Raw genomic sequence first — 20140 nt, 5'->3', positions numbered from 1 at the left:
TTTACAACACTAACAAGTCTAGATTACAAATCATAATGTACAATGTAAATTTTCATCATTGCAAAGATCAACAAGAAGTGCAGGTAATGGACTGTCAAGTAGTTTCAAAACTGTAAGCTGTTGGATCTGAACAAAAAAAAAATCCAATTGAAACTTTATTAAATTGGAACACCTTTTTGTTCATCTTAAGAATTACAACCTGATGACTTGGGCATATCATGACAAATATGGGCCTGCCATAGGGATCCTCTGGATTAGGAAAAGAAATATCCAAGAAAAACTTATCACGCAAGTTGTCAGCTGCCTCATTTACTGGAAGTTCTTTTCTTTCATAACCAGTAAGGATCTTCAATACTGTGAGGTTAGAAGAAGCTCCATCACACAGGATGATTGCCACTTTGAAGCCATATGATGTGAATGCTTTCAAGCACAGCATGACAAATTCTTGGAGAGTATTAGATGTGATGGAAGCCTCAATGGGAAAATATGGTCCCACTAGATCATATCCAGAGGTGAGATCTCTCCATAAGAACTGTATGATGTAGCTGGCCTTCTTGGCACCACCTTCCACTGTGGAGGTGTAAACATCATGCAGCACTTTTAGCTCATCCTCCGGTATGGTGAAGCCTGTTATTCCTCCACCCTTCAAGTTCCAGGCAACCTTCATTTGGACCTGAAATTAAATACCAAAGGTACATCAGGAACCAGATCTACATCCACAATCTGGATGTGTCTTGGTATCACAATTCAACCATATGTACTCTATATACCTTAACTTCATCCCACATCATTACTCCAATTCCAAGTGGTCTAGGATGATGGTCATTCTCTCGCTGCTCTTGGTAACTTTGAAATTTACAACTCTGTGCCTTAAGGTACTCCTCATCGATACCAGCATTTTCGGCGCCATCTTTCAAAACTTTCCTAAGGACTTTAGAGCAAGGAAGCTGAAGGATTTTGAGACCATGAAGTGCGTCAAATGCAGAGGGGCTTCTGGTGAAAACTGCAAGAGCTAAGAAGCAATCATAAAACCATGCAATAACAATATAAAGGTAGTCATAAATATTAGCAGCAAAACATCAGAGAAGCTGCATGTATGACCAAGGCTTCCACTGTGCATGGCAAATTGAGGATGTAATTAAGGATGAATTACATAATCAAACAATGTTGTTTCAAAGCAAAATTGATGCAGATTTCTAAATCAAAGCCATTCTTAGAGCTTACCAACTCGTATGGTAGCCAGGGACCACCTGTTTCCTCTTTTACCAGTTACTAAAAAGCAAATGAAAAAGCAATAAGCCAAACACATGCACCTGACCTGACCTATTTCTGTTACATTGTTAATGATCATAATCTACCTTTTCCTTAGTGGAGATTTATACTATTTACTATTTAAAGTATTGAGACCAATGATTTGCTCTCAATTCTATGTGCGATAGCTGATTTGGGATGTGCCCTTGTCATTTATCACATAGTAGGAACTAATCTCAGCTCATAATCTAATTATTAATGAGAGATACAACAACTTACCATTTCTTTGCTGATCTTTAAAGAAACTTACACGGTCCTTTTTCCACACTTCTTCCAAGATAACACCAGAGGAATTTCCTTTGTTGTCCTTTAATGCATTTCCTTCCATCACTATCTTTTTCAATTCGTCTTTCCCATCTTCTGAATCTTCGATGGCTTCTACAAGTTGACAAAGCTCAATGGATTGGTTCTCTGGAAGCTCAATTTTGGTCTTCTTGTAGAACCGGTCAACTCTCCTTTTAAGGCGCAGTCGGTCATTCTTCAGATGGGAGTAGCGCTTCTGTTTGCTGTTCGGAGAGAGGTATTTGATGGGATAGTTGCTCGAAGGGCTTTGACGTTTACATTTAGTTGGTGTATCGACATTGTTTTTTTCAGTAATTCGCCGTTGAACATAGCTATGTGCTCTGAGACATTCTCCACAAACATGAAACCTTCTTGCATCAGACTCATCCTTACGTGCTTGGGAGCTTGGAACATGCCAAACTTTACAAGAAACCGCCTGCACAATCTTAACAGGGTCTGCTAGTACTCTCACATTTTTAGGAATATAACCCAGTTTACCTTCAACATCTTCTAGACCAATTAGACCAGGACACAACGCGTGGTACTGGGTAAACCAACTAGAGACTAGAGAAAGCACTTCTTCACAACTGAAAGGCGAAAGTTTCCCTTTTGACACATCCTGAAATTCATAGATAGGACACTGCAAACGCCAAGAACCATCGGGGAAAATGACAAGTCTTACCGGCTGGAAAGGTCCCGTTTCACTGCTGTACGTATGATCCTTAGATGGGTAAACTACTAACGCTGATGAACCAGGGATGTCATTATTTTCTTCATGAAGAAATGGCGAGTAACGATCGGTCAAGGAAATCACTTCGCAAATAAATCCAGATGTTTTCAAATTCCCACACCACTCGTCGAGTTGCCTTCGTTCTCTGCTCGATGAATCACCAGATTCCTTTTCGGTACTGAGTTTTCCCTGGATTTTCTGTCTCAAGAGGCTCTTTATTGAGAGAGGACGTCCTTCAGAAGTCGAAGGCGAGCTCGAAGTAGAGGCCGGAACATTGCCATCGTTGGAAGGCGTACAAGATCCAGAATCGTCGCTCTTTTTCGCAAACTTTTCCTGCGTCTGATCTCCTGAAAAAACTGTTTTGCCAAAACGCTTCATTTATAAGTTGAAAGACGCTACCAGCAGCGGAAGCCAAGATGAAAATCAACTTCTGCACAAGCTTTTTGCTAACATTCACGGACACGCTGGAGCGCACACAACGGTGTGTTTAGTATTCCTCAATTCAATTCTATTATTCATATAGTCGATACGAACGTGTAAAAATGTAAAAGAACCAACAGGAAATGAACGAAAAACCTGTATCCCCTCAAAGACAAGACGCCTCCACAAGCCCAAATGTCTTCACGCGGACACAAACTTCCCGGCCATTTCCCATCGCTCTTGTACATGAAGATCACAAAACACCGCATTGTATCATGGGTAGTTTATTAGGAAAAGGGGGGAATCGACGAGAGCAAAATAAAGGACTTGGAACGGTGGAGTTGCGCTACCACCTCCTTGCAAAACTATTGCCTTCTGTCCACCATTTTTTTTTCAATGTTCAAATGCGGACGCAAAAGGTATCATGTAACAAATTTCGCGGGAAATGCTCAATCCTAAAAATAGCCCAAGGTGTAAATACGCTGTTGCCCCTGTATAGGGTAGATGGAGGCTCCGGGTGATAAGCTCCTGGGGAAACAGAATGCTAAGATTGCTCCGCAATATAAAAATCTTAAAATGATACTTGTACCATCGAGGTGATTTTGGCTTGCAGGAAAGATATTCTCCAAAATGAATCATTGGGTTGCCTTGATCAGATATATTTACAATGCCAAAATAAATACAGTAGAACGTGACTGTAGAAAGTTCCAGCTCACGGATGACTTGATATCCAATTGTTTATTGCCGGATTAAGGTGTTCACAAGGAGACATCTGATTCGAAAAAGGAAATTATTAATACGCAATGTAAATAAATAGAGAGAAAATCGTACAAGCTGGTGGGCTGCAGCAGAGTAACAATATTGTCCTAGTTTCTCAAAATATTTGCTACACGAGAACTACGCGAATTGAATACTATTGATTACGTTGTTAGGTTATCAAATATTTTGAGCTAATGGGTCTGAACGGGCCAAAATCAATTACAGGTTTAAGCTTCGGTTTCGATTTCACGGGATGCGGAACTTTCTTTTTCTTTCGTTTCTTTTTCTTTTCTTTGGAACAAGCACTGCTGTTTCCTTTGCAGCATTCTGCGTTGTTCGGTAGAGTCTTAGCCTGTGGTGCACTGTGGCAGCCTTTGTTTAAGTCTTTCTTATGATCTTGTTTGTTCGTTGCTGATTTCACTTTAGGAAAACATTTCTTCGAACACTCCGCAGTCGGTGGCTTTCGACAGCGAACCGGAATCACGGGAAGAAAGTTCAACTCACCGTTTTGATTTGGCCTAAGACCAGAGTGTATCGCCAGCGAACATCGCAGCCTTGAAACCATGTCTCGCATTCCTTTTAACTCTGGAATGATTGCAGGTGATTTAGTCACCACACGATTGCTCTGAGTAGAAGGACTACTGCTATGGGAGCAATAACCTGAAGAACTGTTGTTTACGCTGTAAGGTGACTCACCATTCGCATTCCTGGAAAGCTCTGAGAGCCTTGCAGCCTTTTCATAATACTTGTGGACAACATTTTGATACTCTTGGTACACGGGATGGCGAGCATTTCCTGTGTAAGCTCTGATCACGGGTCGTCCTCTACGATCCACTCCATGGACTAGCGTAAGAAGCTGAGGATTGCCTTCCATCGATTCTCTGCGTCGCCACATCTCACCGTGAACGTAGATCATTGACGTTGCCGACAGGCAGTGACACGAAAAACCGTGCAAGCACGACGTACAGCACGCGCCACGGAAACCAGATTCCAGCAAAGTACTACAACTTCAATTATTGATAACACCGAATTCTTGGTCTGTAGAATAATGTGTCGTATTCGTGTCTGAAAGTTTGAGATAGTTTAACGCATTTTCGTGTTATTTTGATGCTTGAACAATCGCAGTACTCTCACCTTCATTGGAACTAAAAATTCAATTCCATTGGCAGAGTAAGTGTTAATTCCACTTCAGTGATTTGTTTCGTGTCAAAGCAGCTGAAATTCCTTGACGATTGTGCCCGTGCTTTGCGATTTCAAGCGAGTGCAAAAGAGAGAGCCAGAATTATATTGCTGCTGGAATCCTACGTTCAGTAAACAACCCTTTCAGAGATTTCTTGTGAAAGGAATTGCAAAACTAGGAGATTATTTTGACGCTAAGACTCGTCTAATCGGCTTAAAACGCGAATTCCTGCGCTGAAGCGAGACTATTGATAGAGAAACATAAGCGAAATAATCAACACTTGTCACTCATAACACGTCTGAGAGAAAACCAAACAAACGAAGCGGGGCAATCAAGAAAAATAGTTATTACTTAAGGATGAATAGTAATCACACTTGGACGGCCTTTGTCAAGTGAATTATATATACATGCTGGCGGGACGTTTCATGTTGAAATGCCTTCTTTTGTCTTCTCGGTCAAAGTAATTATTTGTCCTTTGCAACTGATAATTGCGGGCTGAAACTTCAATAAAACGGAACGCCAAAGCCTTGCATTATTGGCTTTGTTGGACTAAGGTTTAATTATTTAACAGGCTTGGCACACACTAAAATAAGTAGCTATAAAGATGGGAAAAAACTAAACCAAAACAATAGGCCAATTACATGTGGGATTATGACAGTGACGTCATTGGTTTATTTGTGACGCATGTCACAAAAAAATGACTAAGCAATATCGTTTACTAGCGATGGAAAATAGATTTTGAATTGGAGATTAGCAGTTCGAAAGGGTTGGCGACAATACTCTTTGTTGTAAATAATAAGCTCAGTTATTTTCTAAGTTATTTGACCCAACTTGTCCCTTTGTACAGCTCGCTCAAGACTCTCCATATAGATTATGGATTAAATTCACTGAACTTATTTGTCGTTAAAAAACAGCAAATGTTAAAAAAACTGTCGTTGCCTTACTCCCTCAGTTCGTTTTCCTGATTTATGAACTAAAGTACCCAGCAACATAACTATTCTGACTATAATCTATTGATTGTTTCAGGACTTCTATTCGGATAGCAGCATTTGTTGTGCAGAGCTTTTAATTTGAATAAGGCTTTATAAGTCCGTTCAGCTGTGTTCCAAAACAGACAAGGTGGACTAACCACACCCCACGACCAAGGTCGCCATTTGTAAACTTGGTGTGACTGGCCAATCGACAAGACAATACTAGTCCATTTTGGGCACAAAGATTTTACTAAAATCCTCTATTCTTGTCATCAAGCCTTGACGTGTATATTAGGTGGTCTTGTAATGTGCTAATGAATATTTGATTTTATAAAATGAAACTAAGCCTGGCTTCGATACCATCATTTAAGTCACCAACAGTTAAGATGAATCTAAACAACTCGTAGCCTTTTATAGTCCCCTTTTCATCCGCCTGCCTGCTACAGTCCGGCTATAGAGCTACAAGAAAAAATTCTGAGGTAATCAGTTTTGTTTAATTAAATTATTCAGTAGCTTTCCTTGAAAAGAATAATTACGTAATTAATTTCACTCTCTGCCGATACCTGATTTATGAGGGATTTCTGGGTACACAAGATATGTCACTTTTGACGTCATCAGTTTGGTGGAGTGAGATGCTCAGTTGGTGCACTGAGCAAGGAACGAGCTTGGTACACATGCTTAGTTCAGTTTGGGACAGGGCTTAAATCTGTAAAATCAAATCCATTTAGTTAAAGATATTCCCAAAAAGCAAGGAGTTTTTCCTCGCAAAATTGGAGGAAAAATTAAGGCCTACCTAGCAATTACTTCCACATGATAAAGAATTCCAATTTGTTCCAACATCACATTCCAAATTTTCCGGCAGAAAGAGAGAAGACCCAAGATCCACCAAACCAACCAAATGACAAGAAAAAGAAGGAGCAAAACTGAATCAACTAAAAAGACGAGTCCGTGGGAAAGTTTGACGGTTTTCTGCGTATGGCCGTCCACCTATCCAAAGAATCGATACTGCTAAAAGGTTTTAGTAGGCTCAATGCTTTTGGTTACGAAAAGTTTACACATGCATTTCAGTCTTTCTCTCAATGAATGAATGAATAAAATCCTAAAGTGTAACCTTTAAATCGAAGAATGAAGCAGCAGTACTTTCCTGTGGTGCTGTTTACAGTATATTATGCTGCACAAGACAATTCCATCCTTGTCGATCATCTAAGGTAAAAACCAGGAGCCGTGAACACATACAGTGTTACACTGTGAAATATTTTGAACGACATTTTTCCGTGAGGCTGTGTACCAAGAAAATAAATTATGACTTCATTTTAGTCTGTGGATCAGGCATTCAACAGTATTGTCCTATAGTGCTTTTTATCATACTAAACAAGGTAGTTCTAGTGAAGTCGTCATGCCGCACATTAAACTTGGTGTCCGTAATAATAATTGAAACGAATTTTAAAACGTCTCAGCTCCAGCTGAACTTTCCTATTGTACTCTCGCTTATAATAATTATGTTTTTAAAAATATTTGGAAATCTTGCCGCCCATTTTCAAACTTGTTCATTTTCTAAAAGAGTAAGTGCAATGAGATACGTGACTCATTACCAGTCTTAAAATTCTACTAGAATCTTCTGAAGACGAAAGGCCATAGTTTATCTGATGTCAGTAAAATAACTAGCTAGGCTCTTGCACAATAGTCAGTAGCAAAACCAATTAACCACTGAGAACTCAAAAGCGAATTTTGTATTTTAGAAAGTTCTATTTAAAGTGCATTTAAATTTTAAAACCCAGCAACAATAAGAGAAAACTAATACGACCTTGGTCCAACAAAAGATTCAAAAGTTAAAGACAAAGAGGTTCGATTAAAGCTAATGAAACTGAATACCAAACATTAGTATCAAATGATCAAGATTTCAAACCTCGAAGGTCAATATTCTGGATTTCTTTGTAAGTAATTGCATCGTTTCTTTTATTTTCAAATGTGAGAATCTGGTATTTCATCAATAATCGGAACACACTGAATAAGACAGACTCAAATTTCAACACTCTTGGGAATTGAATGATAATTTTAAATTCACGACGAACATTGATAGTTGAAGTTAATTTAGTAATTTCAATTTGAATCTCTGCAGGGTAGCAGGATGGCGTCCCGCAAAACAAACCATAAGGTCTAACATGGGAACAAAGAAGATGTAAGGAAATCAATATCACCAAGCTGAGAAACAATAAAATAGATTATATTTAACAATAGAATTAAATCTTTAAAAATCTCTTTTTTGTATCCTTACACTTCACTTTTTTGACATGCTAAATTATAAACGAAAATTGAGCTCACTCATTTCATCTTGTTTAAAACATTATCATTCTTTCGATGTTTCTTGTCTGCCGTGCGGTGGCAATGAAAAATTAAATCGTTTTCTCTTCCAGATCATGTTATTATTTTTTAAAAAACTGTTAAACTCTGTTTTTCGCTCTTCGTAATGTATATCGCAGAGGGTATTCAAAAGAAACCCCTTTTGCATTGTAAAATCTGTTTGAATCTTTTTCTAAACTGCCGACTCATAACTCCGTATATAACAGGATTACAGGCAGAATTCAACATGGCCAGCCATGTGGTGATAGCAAAGAATTCATCGGGCCAAGAACACCCTTCAATTAGGAAGCAGAATATTCCTATAAAGTGTGGAGTCCAACACAGCACAAAAGTTCCCACAACGATAAGCAAGGTCTTGGCGGCTTTAGTTTCTCGGCGCATTTTTGCGCGCGCTTGAACATCTTTCTTTTTTCGTAGTTTCATTAGAGCCAGAGACGATTTACTAAATGCTCTGAACGAGTTGGGCCCCATTAAGCTTACGATTGAGGCTGTCGACAGCTTCTTCTTCCTTGTCAGTTTATGTGTGGCGGAAGTCGTTCTACCGTAAGTTTGATATTCAGTGTTATTTGGTTGAGCTCCATTGGCAGAAGGAGTAACAGACGAGGTTGAAGAGCAACGAGAAACAACCACTGGAATATTTAAGGGTTTATTACCGTCTGCTTCCCCTTGAAAGGTTTCTTCTCGAGGTTGACCATTCCTTGGAACTGATAAATAATTTAATTGGTTAAGTCTGTTTTCGGTCATGTCTTCGTTCTTGGCGTTTACATCAGCAACCGGTGAATTTTCATCCACATCCTTTGCGTCAGTGTTTTCTGCCGTAAATTCTTTTGATTTAGCATTGTTATTGTTTAAGCTATCGGTTTCCGCCGGTTGTTGACCAACGTCAAATCTCGTATCAGTGTTTTCAATTTCCCCTTTTCTTGTCGTGTTTTGTAAAGGGGGTAAATAAATGATTCCGTTCTTCCTGTGCTCACCGGTTTTATTTATTTTAGCAAATGTTGAGTTCACGTACAATGTGTCTCGTTCTCTCGGCGGTGCATATTGTACACCTCCTTTGTGGTTTTTGGTCAGTGGTTCTGTATAAGTAGTTTCAAAAACTGGATCTTGTAAGCTTCCATTACTACTATTCTGAACACTAACAGTATCCACACTATCATAAGCACTTGAAGTTCGTCGCCATTTTCTAGGTCTTAACAAAATTGATGCGCCATCGTTTGCTTCCTCGAGACCAGAGTCTTTAGAAAGCTGATAAACTTCTGTGTTTACATTTTCTGCTTGTTTTCCTAATTCGTTTCCTTCATTAAAGACTGTGAACGCTGCTTGATGACCCGAGAAGGGCCGATCGTAGTAAATGTCACTATTTAGAGAAACTCCACTTTTGTTCATAAGTTCTTCAGTTGGAAGAACAGAACGTGCGGGTAATCCCGCGAGGCTTAAGTTTGTTCGACTCTCGTAACATGAGTTAAACTCACTTGTGCTAGGTTCTTCTTTTCCTTCGATCTCACCTGTAACGGGAACAATTTTACTGGATGCCTTCTTAGCAGTACGAAAAATTCTCAGATACGTAAACATCATCACGCCGAGAGGGAGAAAAAAGCAAACGGAGAAGAGAAATAACGTGTATGCGATGCTGTATTCCCATTGAATTGTACAGATAGATTCTGAGCGAATGAAGGCATACTTCGACCAGTCGGTCAAAGGCAGGCAGGCCATAAGTAGCGCGTGACACCAGATGTAAACGATAATACCAGCCGCGACTTTGTTAGTTATCCACGTAGTATACCTTAACGGGTAGATAATCGCAAAGTAGCGGTCGATTGAGACCGCGGCAAGAGTGAGTATAGAAGCGATACAAAACAAAGAGTTGGCCATGCCATTAACCTTGCACCATGTGTTGCCAAATATCCAGTCATAGGTGATGGAAGAAGCGAGAGTGAAGGGCATTCCTATGATCGCTAAGAGCAGGTCGGCACAAGCAAGGTTGATGATGAAAACGTTGGTGATTATTTGAAGTGTCTTGTCGATGTAAATGGCGACTAGAATCAGAAGATTGCCTCCAAGCGCAACAGTCATAATTATGACCATAGAAGCAGCTTGAAACGCAATGGCAGCGCCAGATCGTGTATCCAAGGAAGAGATGTCCGCAGCATAGTCTGGGAGAGTGCTTGTTTCATTCACCATGTTGCACTTGCCTTCTTGGGTGTAAACATGTTTGTCAGTAAGCGATTCAAACAACACTCACTAGCTTTGGCTGCTCATTCACGCTTGAACGGAGTTTCAACTCTCTATCACAAGAATGCTCCTAGCTACATTACATAAACATGAGCCCCTAAGAGCTTTTGTTTGAGCTAATTTAATTTGTCGACGGCCTCATGACCGTGTAAAGGCTGTTGGCGTAATATCCACCCTCTAAGAGCTTAAAAACACGAACTTTAAATGGTTGTTTCTAGAAGCCAGTCATCTTGTGTTTAGAGACGTGAGCGCGCTTCAAGTGTTAAAAACATAAAGGTCACATAGCAAAGCGAAGTTGTTTATTCATGTCAATAAGTGAATAAAAGAATCGCTTCATTATGTATTCATAAAATGCCATGAATAGATATTCAGAAAAAAATGTCTTTGTTTTACTGAAAGTAAACAAAAGTTCTCAAAACTAAAACTTCGCAGGCGACCGATTCTTTTCTACAGCTGTTTTAAACCATCAGAACGATGTAGAAAAGTAACAACAAATTGAGATTCATTAGATAACTCGAGGAAACTGAGGAACTTAACTTAAAAAGTTGTGTGGCTTTTAAGTAGGTGTTAATTAATCCTTTGAAAATTATTATTCTCCTTCGTGCTTTTCTATAGACTTCTTCGATGTGGGTTGTGAGAGTTTAGAGGCAAATCAAATCAGCTGTTTTCTCGACATGTTCTCTCAATTTTAATTTGTCGCCACATTGCCTGACTACTCAACGATGGTCCTCCATCGATAATCGATAAATAGAGGTCGATATTGATCAAAATGGTGAACGCTTTGTTGCTTGTAACTTTTTCTGGATTAGATACGAGGTAATGTTGGAAAATACGCAAATGGCTTAAATATTGGATTCTATTGCGTTGACAAAGACATAGTTAGATATCTGACAATGGCGCTTTGCGTGCGGTTTATATTTGACCAGTTATTCCATGTTTTGTCTGAATTCTTAATTCCTGAATCTGCGTCAATTTGTTTAAGATTTTTATCAACCGTTTGTCGTCATAATGGTCATCAAATATGCGGACGGGGGAGGGGGGGGGGGGGGGGAACGGGAGAAGACAATGTTTTTTCTCGTAAGTATATAAAATATTGAAAACTTTGGCCAGCCTGCGAAGTGTTTCAGGTTGACTTTAAACTGAGAATAGAGATCTTTACAACTGTGAAACAACTCACTTCGCTTCAGAAGGGGGAGAAACAAGGTTGGGTAGAAGGGACCGGATGAAGGGTTAGTGTTGAAGAGAGTATCCAGAGCCCGGGGGGTACCCCCTATAATGGCCTATACGGGGAGGCTCCGTCCGATAGGGGTTCCTTTTTCACGCAAAGGGTAGGGATTTCACGTGTCGAAGTATATGAAAGGGTAGGGAAATCTGTCATTTAGGTATTTAAAGGGGCCTTTCATGCATTATTTTCCAATGGAAGGTATACGAAAGGGTTACCTTTTCTGCCAAAAATGGTATGTAAAAGGGTAAGGGGTCGAACCTCGGGGCGGAGCCTCCCCATATTAAGTCTTTTTTAGTACCCCCCTCCCCTCCCCCCCCCGGGATCCAGAACTTAAGACTCTTAATTTTCATTATCAATATTTCAAACTGAACTATACGTGTGTTTTGCTATTAACCCATTTAAAGACCAAAATGGCCAAAATTCTCCCCTGCTGGATAGGCTAATGGTCAGGAATGCTATTATTACACTGATATAAGAGGCATTCAGTAACAGAGACCTAACATAACTTGACCATGAAGAATAAACTTAATTAAGAATAATATTTCTTAATTTTCTCAGTTCGTATTGCAGTAGACTCGGTATTTCTGTACGTAATTTTAATCATTAAAATGAAATGGGAAATCATACGCCGAAGTTATTGACTTCGGTGGTGAACTACAAATTCATAACAATAAAGTTCGAGTTCCGAGAATGAAATGAGCGCTGGCACTTTTATCTCGGGCGGACAGCAAACAGACTTTTTTAATAGAACGCTTAGTTTGATTTCTCTACATTCAAGCTAAGTGACATGATCAGGATGTATACAGCTGTTTTGACAAAGATTGTCCAAAACAAGCGTAAAGCGTACGCGACAATGCCGAAAGGTAGTTTGGAAAATACCCAATAAATTTCAAAAAACGCTCAGAATCCATATTGCCCGCCATCTCAAGTCTTCGCTATACGGTCGAGGCATTATGGATTCTGAGCTTTTATTGAAATTTATTGAGTATTTCCCAGACTATACCTTAATTTCGACATTGTCGCGTACGCTTTTTCGCTTTTTTGGACAATCCTTGTCGAAACAGCTGTATATGATGCTTCGGACCGCGTGCCTTGGTAAGATTCTGAAGATTTAACAATATAACGAAGACAAAATATCAAAGAGGCCGCTTACTGAGCAATTAATCCCTTCGCAATTCACTTCGTTTTAGATTTTTAAACAACGCCCACATTTTAGGAGAGCACGCTGTTAATCTTGGCTATTTCTATAACTGAAATAAAATTTTAGTATTCATGCTCATCAGTCACTTTGAAATAAATAACTCATGATCACTAGCTGGTGTCGGGATTCCTTTTGAGTTGTAACTTGAGGTTTCTGTATAAACGTCTGTATACCCATTTTAGAAAGGTCCGATCAATTTTGTTGGGTTGTACTCAAAAACCTAAATAGAATAAACCTTTCCTTTCAAAAACGGGCTGCTCACCAAGTGCTACTTTGAAGGCTGTTAAAAGTATCTACTTTCCTGGAGGTTATGTGCAAACGTTTCCAGGGTAAAGGAAGGATGACATAAGAAATAGAGACGACTGAACTTAATGTGGTAACTCTGCACTCCCACCCACTCCTCACGACTTCATCCTCAAAATCCGGCAGTGAATCCTGACGTAAACCAGGACACCCAATCCGTACAAACAACCCACAGAGTCTAGAGAAAGTTAAGAGTTTCAATTTGCAAGTTTGCTTGGAATCTTACAAGCTGTTTAACGATGATTCATCTTAGTCAGATTGAAAAAAAAGGGGGTGATTTTTTCTTGAGAGGTGTACAGTCGTTATAGTTACATGGCAAGTCGATCACGAAACTTAACTATTACAGATTCTAGAAACTGAAGAAAACAAAAGAACGGCTTCTCTTTGAAGTGGGTGGAACCACAGTTTATTAAATACATCATCATTAGAACTTACTATGTTTATTCTTTTCATTTGAATAAAGGCGGTAACCGAATTTATGAATAAGGACAGAGTTAATGATATCAGAGTCACGTACAATTCATTAACACTTTAAGTCAAAAAATCGAACCAGTTATGTCCACAAATTAGGTTCAATGTATAATTTCAAATGAAAGCTCAGTTGAACGTTTCCTTACTGTGACTCTGTTCATTATGTTGTACACTTGTTTCCAACCTTGCTCCAAGAAATGAAAGCTCCCGAGCAGTGCTTTCCAGTGGTATTGTTTCCTATGCCGTACAATGTGGTTCTAAATTTTGAGTCCATGGATGAAATCCTAAAGTGTGATGTACTATCAAATGAAAGGCTGCTGAGCAGCACTTTCCTGTTGTACTGTTTATTACGCTGTACAAGGTGGTTCTTACTTTTAGGTTTGTGGAGCAAATCGTAAAGCAATAAGTCAAATGAATAATACTGTCTCTGGTGCTGTTTTCTTATACTTTTGGAAATAAATTTTAATCGGATTTTAAAGTTTGGTGTAATTTTTCACAAGATTAAACTAGAATGAGCTGCCCTAGCAAGAAATGAAAAGCGATAAATACCAGCTTATTTACTTATAGTCAGCACACATATGACAAATTAATTAGGAATGAATTTGACCAAAAAAGTTTCCAACAGTTTAAGAAATCACAAATAGGAAATAACTAAACTTCGGATTCTGCACCAAATAGAGGTTTAGTAAAAAACGCAATTATGAAAACGTCTTTAATAAAGCTTGACCAGAAAAGCCATTGTACTCATTTGGTATTGTTCGTACATATGGCTTAAAACAAAGTTATTAACTTGAGCATGCTTCGATCACTTTAAAATCCCTGTGGAGTTATGGGAAGGATGTGATTGGTTCGCTAATTTAATTTCAGCAAAATAGTTAAAAGGCATTGAATATGGGGGGCTCTTTTATGATAATATCAGGTTACAAAACAGTGATACCGACTCGTTTGATTACTATATTTATAACCCTCAACTTTACCTACTTTACGTTGGAATTTTAAACCACTGATAGATGGTAACGTACGGTATTTCACTTGAAACGAATGTGAGATGACAAAAGTTACATCAGGGTATGAACAGAATTCTTTCAGCAGCTTAAAATCAAGAGCTCTTCCAAGAGCTTCGAACCTTTGTTGTCCTAAATCCGCTGAGCTTCACTGCGTCTTAGACCCACAGAAACACAGCAAAGTTGAACTTCTTTTACTTCAGGGAAAGAAACACGACATTCACTTGTTAGGGAAATTGTCCCCGTATTTCAGGAGCTGTGTCTCTCAGGAGCTGCTAAAAACCAAGTTGTCTACTAACGAGAAACTCCCATCTCTTTGCTACTCGTGCAATAGAACACTGGACCAACGTCTGGAGAAGACAATTTCGTTTAACAGAATTAAGCTAAAAAAGAGGGCTTTCCCAACCTTGAAGGACAACAAAGATGAAGAAACGACTGAACAGTTAACACCGTGGAAATATAACAAGGAGCATTATGCATCTCGCACTGAGACCAACTGCACTCCATTTCAACGCTTCGAGAAAGCTCAGTCTTTCATGCAATTCAACAAACAATGCATTGATCGTTCACCTCTGCGTATTCTTCCTGAAGTGATTAAAATCACTCCACAGAAAAAGAAAACCCCAGAATCCAAGGGCAAGAGAATGTACAACGTTGGATTAGCTCCACCTCCGACGCCAATCGTACGGTATATACGGGATTTAACTCCCGAACTGAGAAATCTGTTTGTGATAAAGACAGCCTAACAGCTATGTGTACATATACATTGCTATTTAGCAAACGTTGCCCATCTTCCTAAGAGTAACCCTCCCCCCTCCCCTTCCCACAAAAAAGAGATTTCGAGGCTCAGTTCACAGTGGTGCGTAGTTCACAGTACACGCTGGAAAGAAGCTTAAGATATAATAATTTAAAACGATAAAAAATGTGCGCTGAGAGCTTGTAATAACAATAAAGTGATGTTGATGATATAGATATTTTTAAAATCCTTCTGTGTTGCTTTCTGTCTCAATTAACAGAGTCAAAGTTAATTCAGGAAAGTAGTATGAATCTAACTGGTTTTTGAGTCCGAGGAAGAAATGTCCTTGATAACTGCTTTGCACCGTTTGTATAACTCAAACGTCCTGGATGATTGCCAAGAAAATTTTACCTGAAATGAGTGAGATTGAGGAGCTCATAGTCAGCAACTGAAAGTGGGAGTAATAAGTTTCATTCAGATATATTGGCCCCTAACGTTACGGCGAGGTTATTTTAATCCCAACAAGGCTGAGCAAAGTAATTTCGTTTAAAGAATTAAGATTTCGAAATATTACTGCCTCATTTGGGCAACCTCAAGCTCGACGTTTATTCCGGTTCGAGAGTATCCCCCTATCTCCACACCTTCCCCCTTCCGCTGTAGCTAGACCATACAACAGTCGCCATTTAGAACCACTAGAGTGCCGTGTCCGTCGCCAATACACCAAAGGCAGTTAGGACTTGTTTAAGGCTGGAAGCCCATGGTCTAAACTGATTTTAACCCAGCTAACCCAAATCCGGTTAGCCGTTGACCTCTGTTGACACTGTAGCAGTTACTAGCCGCACAAATTGGACATTGGCACACATTCTGCACAACTTAGATAAGTTCTAATAACTAGCGCGAAGAGTTTAAACATTTGTTTTAAAGATGGGTCGGAACGACACACTATTTTATCCAACAAGTGAGGTGAAATTTCGGAAGTCTGCCCTGTAGCTGCCTGCAGTGTGCCTGCAGCCTAGAAAGTCACAAATCATGCTACAAACGAGAGTGTATATTGCGGTTTACGTTGACTCACAGTTAGACTGCGAGCAATCTCTTTCTTCTCCAAAGTTCTGTAGAGTGCGCGATGGTAGGCGCAATGGATCTAGCGAGCTGCACTTTTCTGATTTGTATGTAAATTTCTCACTTTGCGCGCATGATCTGAGGGGAAAAAATACGACTGCTCGAAATCTAACTAGCAGTTCACGTGCCTCGCTCAATTGCAACACTTACTATGCGTGGTCTAACATGTCAATCATTAGATACCAAAGAAAACTTCCATTTACCTCACTGTTTCCTCTTGAACTTGCCGGGGGAGAGTTTACAGTAACAAGGCTTTCTATCCGGCACTCCAGAATTAGCGTCTCTTGTCTCATGATTTTTATGGTTAACTTATTAACCAAATAAATTTATTTTGAACATGTAATGCGCACCATGGACTGTGTAACGGCAGTCGTTTTTTCAAGAGCGCGGGAGGTTCATGAAGTCGAAAAGGAGCCTTTTTTGCTCCTTTTCCCTAGAATCTTTCGTTCGCTTCTCGCGCTCGCTTGGAAAGGAAATTAAACGACTGCTACACAGGCTACGAGCGCCTACTCTGGAACTGAATTGCGCCGCTTGAAATGCGAGTGAAGGAACGGCTTTCGAGATATGAACTGAATAGCCTGCGGAACAGCGAGAGGGAGCAAATGCGAGGCAAGTGCGGAGCGCGAGTCACGCGCGATGGGAGGGAAGCGAAAAAAAAAATAATAAAAAAATAACGCCTGTCCGCAATTGTTCATGCTATTTTGACACCCAAATATGAACGCGGCTATCCAATTGGTTATTTGATGTCATGTGATCCTGAGATTTTACTCGACAAAAAAATGGCGGTCGAGTCATCGTGTTCTGTTGACGGAGCTATTCGAGAAGCCCTTCGTTTATTTCCAAATGTGCCAGACGTAAAGGAAAAAGAAAGATAATGTATGTATAGATGTACTGTTGAAAAGGAAGGATACACTTGGAATGCTTCTAACTAGGAACGGAAAAAGCTTGATCTATCAACTTTTCCATCCGTCTTCGCGAAGGTGAATGGATCCCGCTCCCACGTGCTTCACTGATGCTTATTGCTGGTGCTCTAAAAGCGATTTCTGACGAGCAAATTGAAGAACTTAACGAATTTGGAATTTCAGCAGCAGAAACTGGGACAAGCCAAGGAAACGATGTCCACATCATGTTCTCCGTACGTGGAGAATACAGCGAAATATTTGGCAGGCTGAGGTGTTATTGGACAAAGTGTGGTCAGAGAAACTGAAGAATTCGCTGTTGGTGAGAAATATCGAACTTCTTGTCGTTGATGAAGCCCATATATCTCAGACTTGGTAAGAAGTTATTCTTGATTGATGTCGTCAGTTTAAATGGTTTGCCTACAGTTATTTTAACATGAAATTGGCCATGACTGAGACATGTTACTTTGATTGATCAAGATCCCTGTTTATAAAGCTTAAAATTGACAAAGACGATTCGTGAGACAAAATCCGGGTTAAAAGCTGGGCTATAAGTATAGAGTTTTACAATGTTTTGGGGGCTGCAAACAAAAACATATTATTATTTTCGCGCCCCTCGCGCGACTCACGCTCCGCACTCCCCTCGCGCTTGCCTCCGCTCGTATAAAAACGCCAAATAATAATAATAATAATAATAATAATGATAAATAACGCCTGTCTGAAGGCTATGAACTGAATGAATGCTATATTTCTATTTTTTTTTAATCAATGCATGCATGTACATAAATTACAGCTAAGTTACAATAGTTACCGAGGAGAGACTATCGAAAAAAAATGGGCTTCTTGCTCAGCTGACGCACTTCTCAGTCGCTTACTGCTAGTACGTATAGCGCGATGGTGAAACTAACTTTAAAATTTCTGCAATCTCTTCCTCAGAGTCCAACTTTCCCTGATCAAACAAACTCTTTATTTGCGTCTTTTCTTGGGGAGATGGCCATGGAAATTTTTCCATATTACTTTCCCCATTACTGGCCTAATCTATCCAGAACTGTACAAGGGGTGCAAGATTTCTTCGATTTTTCATATGAAAGTTGAATACAAGAAACAACGGGGGAAAGTACGTTTTCCCCGTGTGAAAGCTTCACGCTGCGGTGAGAGGCGGGGAGCATGGTATTTAAAATATACCTTCGGAAACTCGGTTTGTTTTTCTGGGGGGAGGGGGGCACTGAAAACATGTTGAGGTTTGTAGGGGGGTAGGGGGGGAGGGTTGCCCAAAAATAATACTTCAAAATGTAAAATGCTCCCCTACCAGCATATAAATTATGAACGCTCCCTAGCTGCTTCAGTATTGCGGTATATTTTGTGTTCTGAGGCCGGACTGGCTCGGGGTTGTTGCGGCATCCGTGCCAGTACCCTCTTTTTCACCTTATTTTCTGTCTTCAGTTTCCCAGAGAAACTGAAACGAAAATAAAATGAAATGAAATAAAAGACGGCCTAGATCTAAGACTGAACAGACTGAGCATGTTCAGGATAGGTGTACACTTTGGGAGGTCAAAATGTAGGGAATGTCTAATCAATACAGACTTGTTTCCCGCCACTCCCATTGTCCGCACTGGTAACCAAACACTCGAGGCCTGAGACTATTCTGGCTTAACTCAGTTAAGCGAAGCGACTGATCAACTGGCGGATTGATTTATTTCAAACAGGTGACACTTTTTTCAATAACAATCGTATCTATTAACTAAAGACACTTGTGTATTTTCAATAGCCAGCCCCATTTTCGTGTTTCTTTGAAATTGATCAAGAAGGACCAAGTATTAAACTACTTAATTAAATAACCGTGCAAAGTAAACGAGATTGCACGATTTACGTAATAGGAAGCTTAACTATAATTTTCTTATATTAAAATTGTTTGCTAAAAGTTATAAAACCGTAAAAAGAAATGTTAAAAAGGATCATCTATCATCAGAAAGATGTAAGTTTGTTAACTGGTCTTCTTACTAAATGGGTTGCCACTTTGACCTCTACAATTAAAGCGTCGGTTTTCCCCCTGAACATGACCTCCTTCTTACTGTAAAAGACAGTATAAACGGACAGGCTTGACAGTAAACAAAGACTTTCGACCAGTCTTGAGGTAACTATTGATCTACACAAAGGAACTGTTAATCTAAAAACGTAAGTTGGATCAATTGTTGTCTTGAAGATGTGGTGTCATGCTATGCGAAATAAATTCAGTTGCCAAGACAATCAAAGTACGAAAACTTTGCATATATATGTTATCTAAGGCATGCAAGATCCTCGCACTTGACTTATATAACAGACAGCAACTGATAAAAGCACAATCGCCTGAATCTAGCCAATTTGTAGAACGAAACAAAGAAAGCCGTCGGCTATTATTATGCTAAGGCAGGCGTGACGCGCTTTTTTCATAATTGTTTGAAGCTCTGTTCATTTAATTGTTCTCTGGTGGTTATTAATTTCATTCAAAAGAATCAGTGCTACGTGAGGTGAGTGCTTACAACTGACTTACTCGAAGGATAACGTAACAACTGCTAACAGTTCGTCGTTGTCTAACAACGCATTTGTCAAACGACAAAGCCGGAAGAGATGGAAGGGTCGATCGCGGTCCCAGATGGAAATTGTGAAGGCGAACACAGACATGAAAAATGCACCAAGTACTTTGCCAACCTGGAAAAAACTTTCCCTCAACCGCCAATCGACGAGAAACACAAACAAAGAAATCAGGAGATTCTGGAAAGGAAGCGAAAAGTATCTAACGCAGGAAGAAAAATTTCTCAAAGAGTAAGCGACCTGGAGTCGCAACAAATGGCCGGCAAATTCGCTTTGGAGCGACAACAGCAAAAGAAGGTTGAGGTGTTTGACTCGCACGCTATTGATATCACGCAGTATAAAGACACCGATACTTCGGAAACGTT

At 39.7% G+C, this 20140-nt stretch overlaps 2 protein-coding genes and 1 pseudogene across 3 annotated transcripts; 1 reads left to right on the top strand and 2 right to left on the bottom strand.

The window, feature by feature from the left end:
- Nucleotides 1–92: 92 nt before the first annotated feature.
- Nucleotides 93–3008, bottom strand: LOC146460624 (uncharacterized). Of its 2 annotated transcripts, XM_085087985.1 has the most exons (4): nt 1531–3008; nt 1225–1272; nt 771–1012; nt 93–673 (listed from the first exon to the last, which is right to left on the bottom strand). In XM_085087985.1, exons 1-4 carry the CDS (start codon nt 2699–2701, stop codon nt 95–97), a joined length of 2040 nt encoding a protein of 679 aa, XP_084944111.1. In that variant the 5' UTR covers nt 2702–3008; the 3' UTR covers nt 93–94. The 2 variants fall into 2 exon arrangements, with proteins under 2 accessions (XP_084944111.1, XP_084944112.1); XM_085087986.1 differs by lacking the exon at nt 1225–1272 and having other exon boundaries at nt 771–838.
- A 4848-nt stretch (nt 3009–7856) lies between these two features.
- LOC146460623 (octopamine receptor 1-like) lies at nt 7857–10752 on the bottom strand. Its single transcript, XM_085087992.1, has one exon. The coding sequence runs from the start codon at nt 10193–10195 to the stop codon at nt 8141–8143; it is 2055 nt and encodes a 684-aa protein (XP_084944118.1). The 5' UTR covers nt 10196–10752; the 3' UTR covers nt 7857–8140.
- A 6332-nt stretch (nt 10753–17084) lies between these two features.
- LOC146460622 (putative ATP-dependent DNA helicase Q1) lies at nt 17085–17583 on the top strand (annotated as a pseudogene).
- The last annotated feature ends 2557 nt before the right edge of the window (nt 17584–20140 follow it).

The sequence above is a fragment of the Pavona decussata genome, unplaced genomic scaffold (genome assembly GCF_977016875.1).
Source record: "Pavona decussata unplaced genomic scaffold, jaPavDecu1.1 SCAFFOLD_210, whole genome shotgun sequence".
Lineage (NCBI taxonomy): Eukaryota > Metazoa > Cnidaria > Anthozoa > Scleractinia > Agariciidae > Pavona > Pavona decussata.
Note: the sequence above shows the minus strand (reverse complement) of the source record. Positions and strands in the feature narration are given on the sequence as shown.

Excerpts from the sequence above, each read along its gene's own strand:
- LOC146460624 (XM_085087985.1), bottom strand. The coding sequence starts at position 2,701 with ATGAAGCGTTTTGGCAAAACAGTTTTTTCAGGAGATCAGACGCAGGAA. Across the intron at positions 1,273-1,530 it reads TAAAGATCAGCAAAGAAATG|TAACTGGTAAAAGAGGAAAC; the intron begins GTAAGTTGTTGT and ends TTTGCTTTTTAG. Across the intron at positions 1,013-1,224 it reads CCTGGCTACCATACGAGTTG|CTCTTGCAGTTTTCACCAGA; the intron begins GTAAGCTCTAAG and ends ATTGCTTCTTAG.
- LOC146460623 (XM_085087992.1), bottom strand. The coding sequence starts at position 10,195 with ATGGTGAATGAAACAAGCACTCTCCCAGACTATGCTGCGGACATCTCT.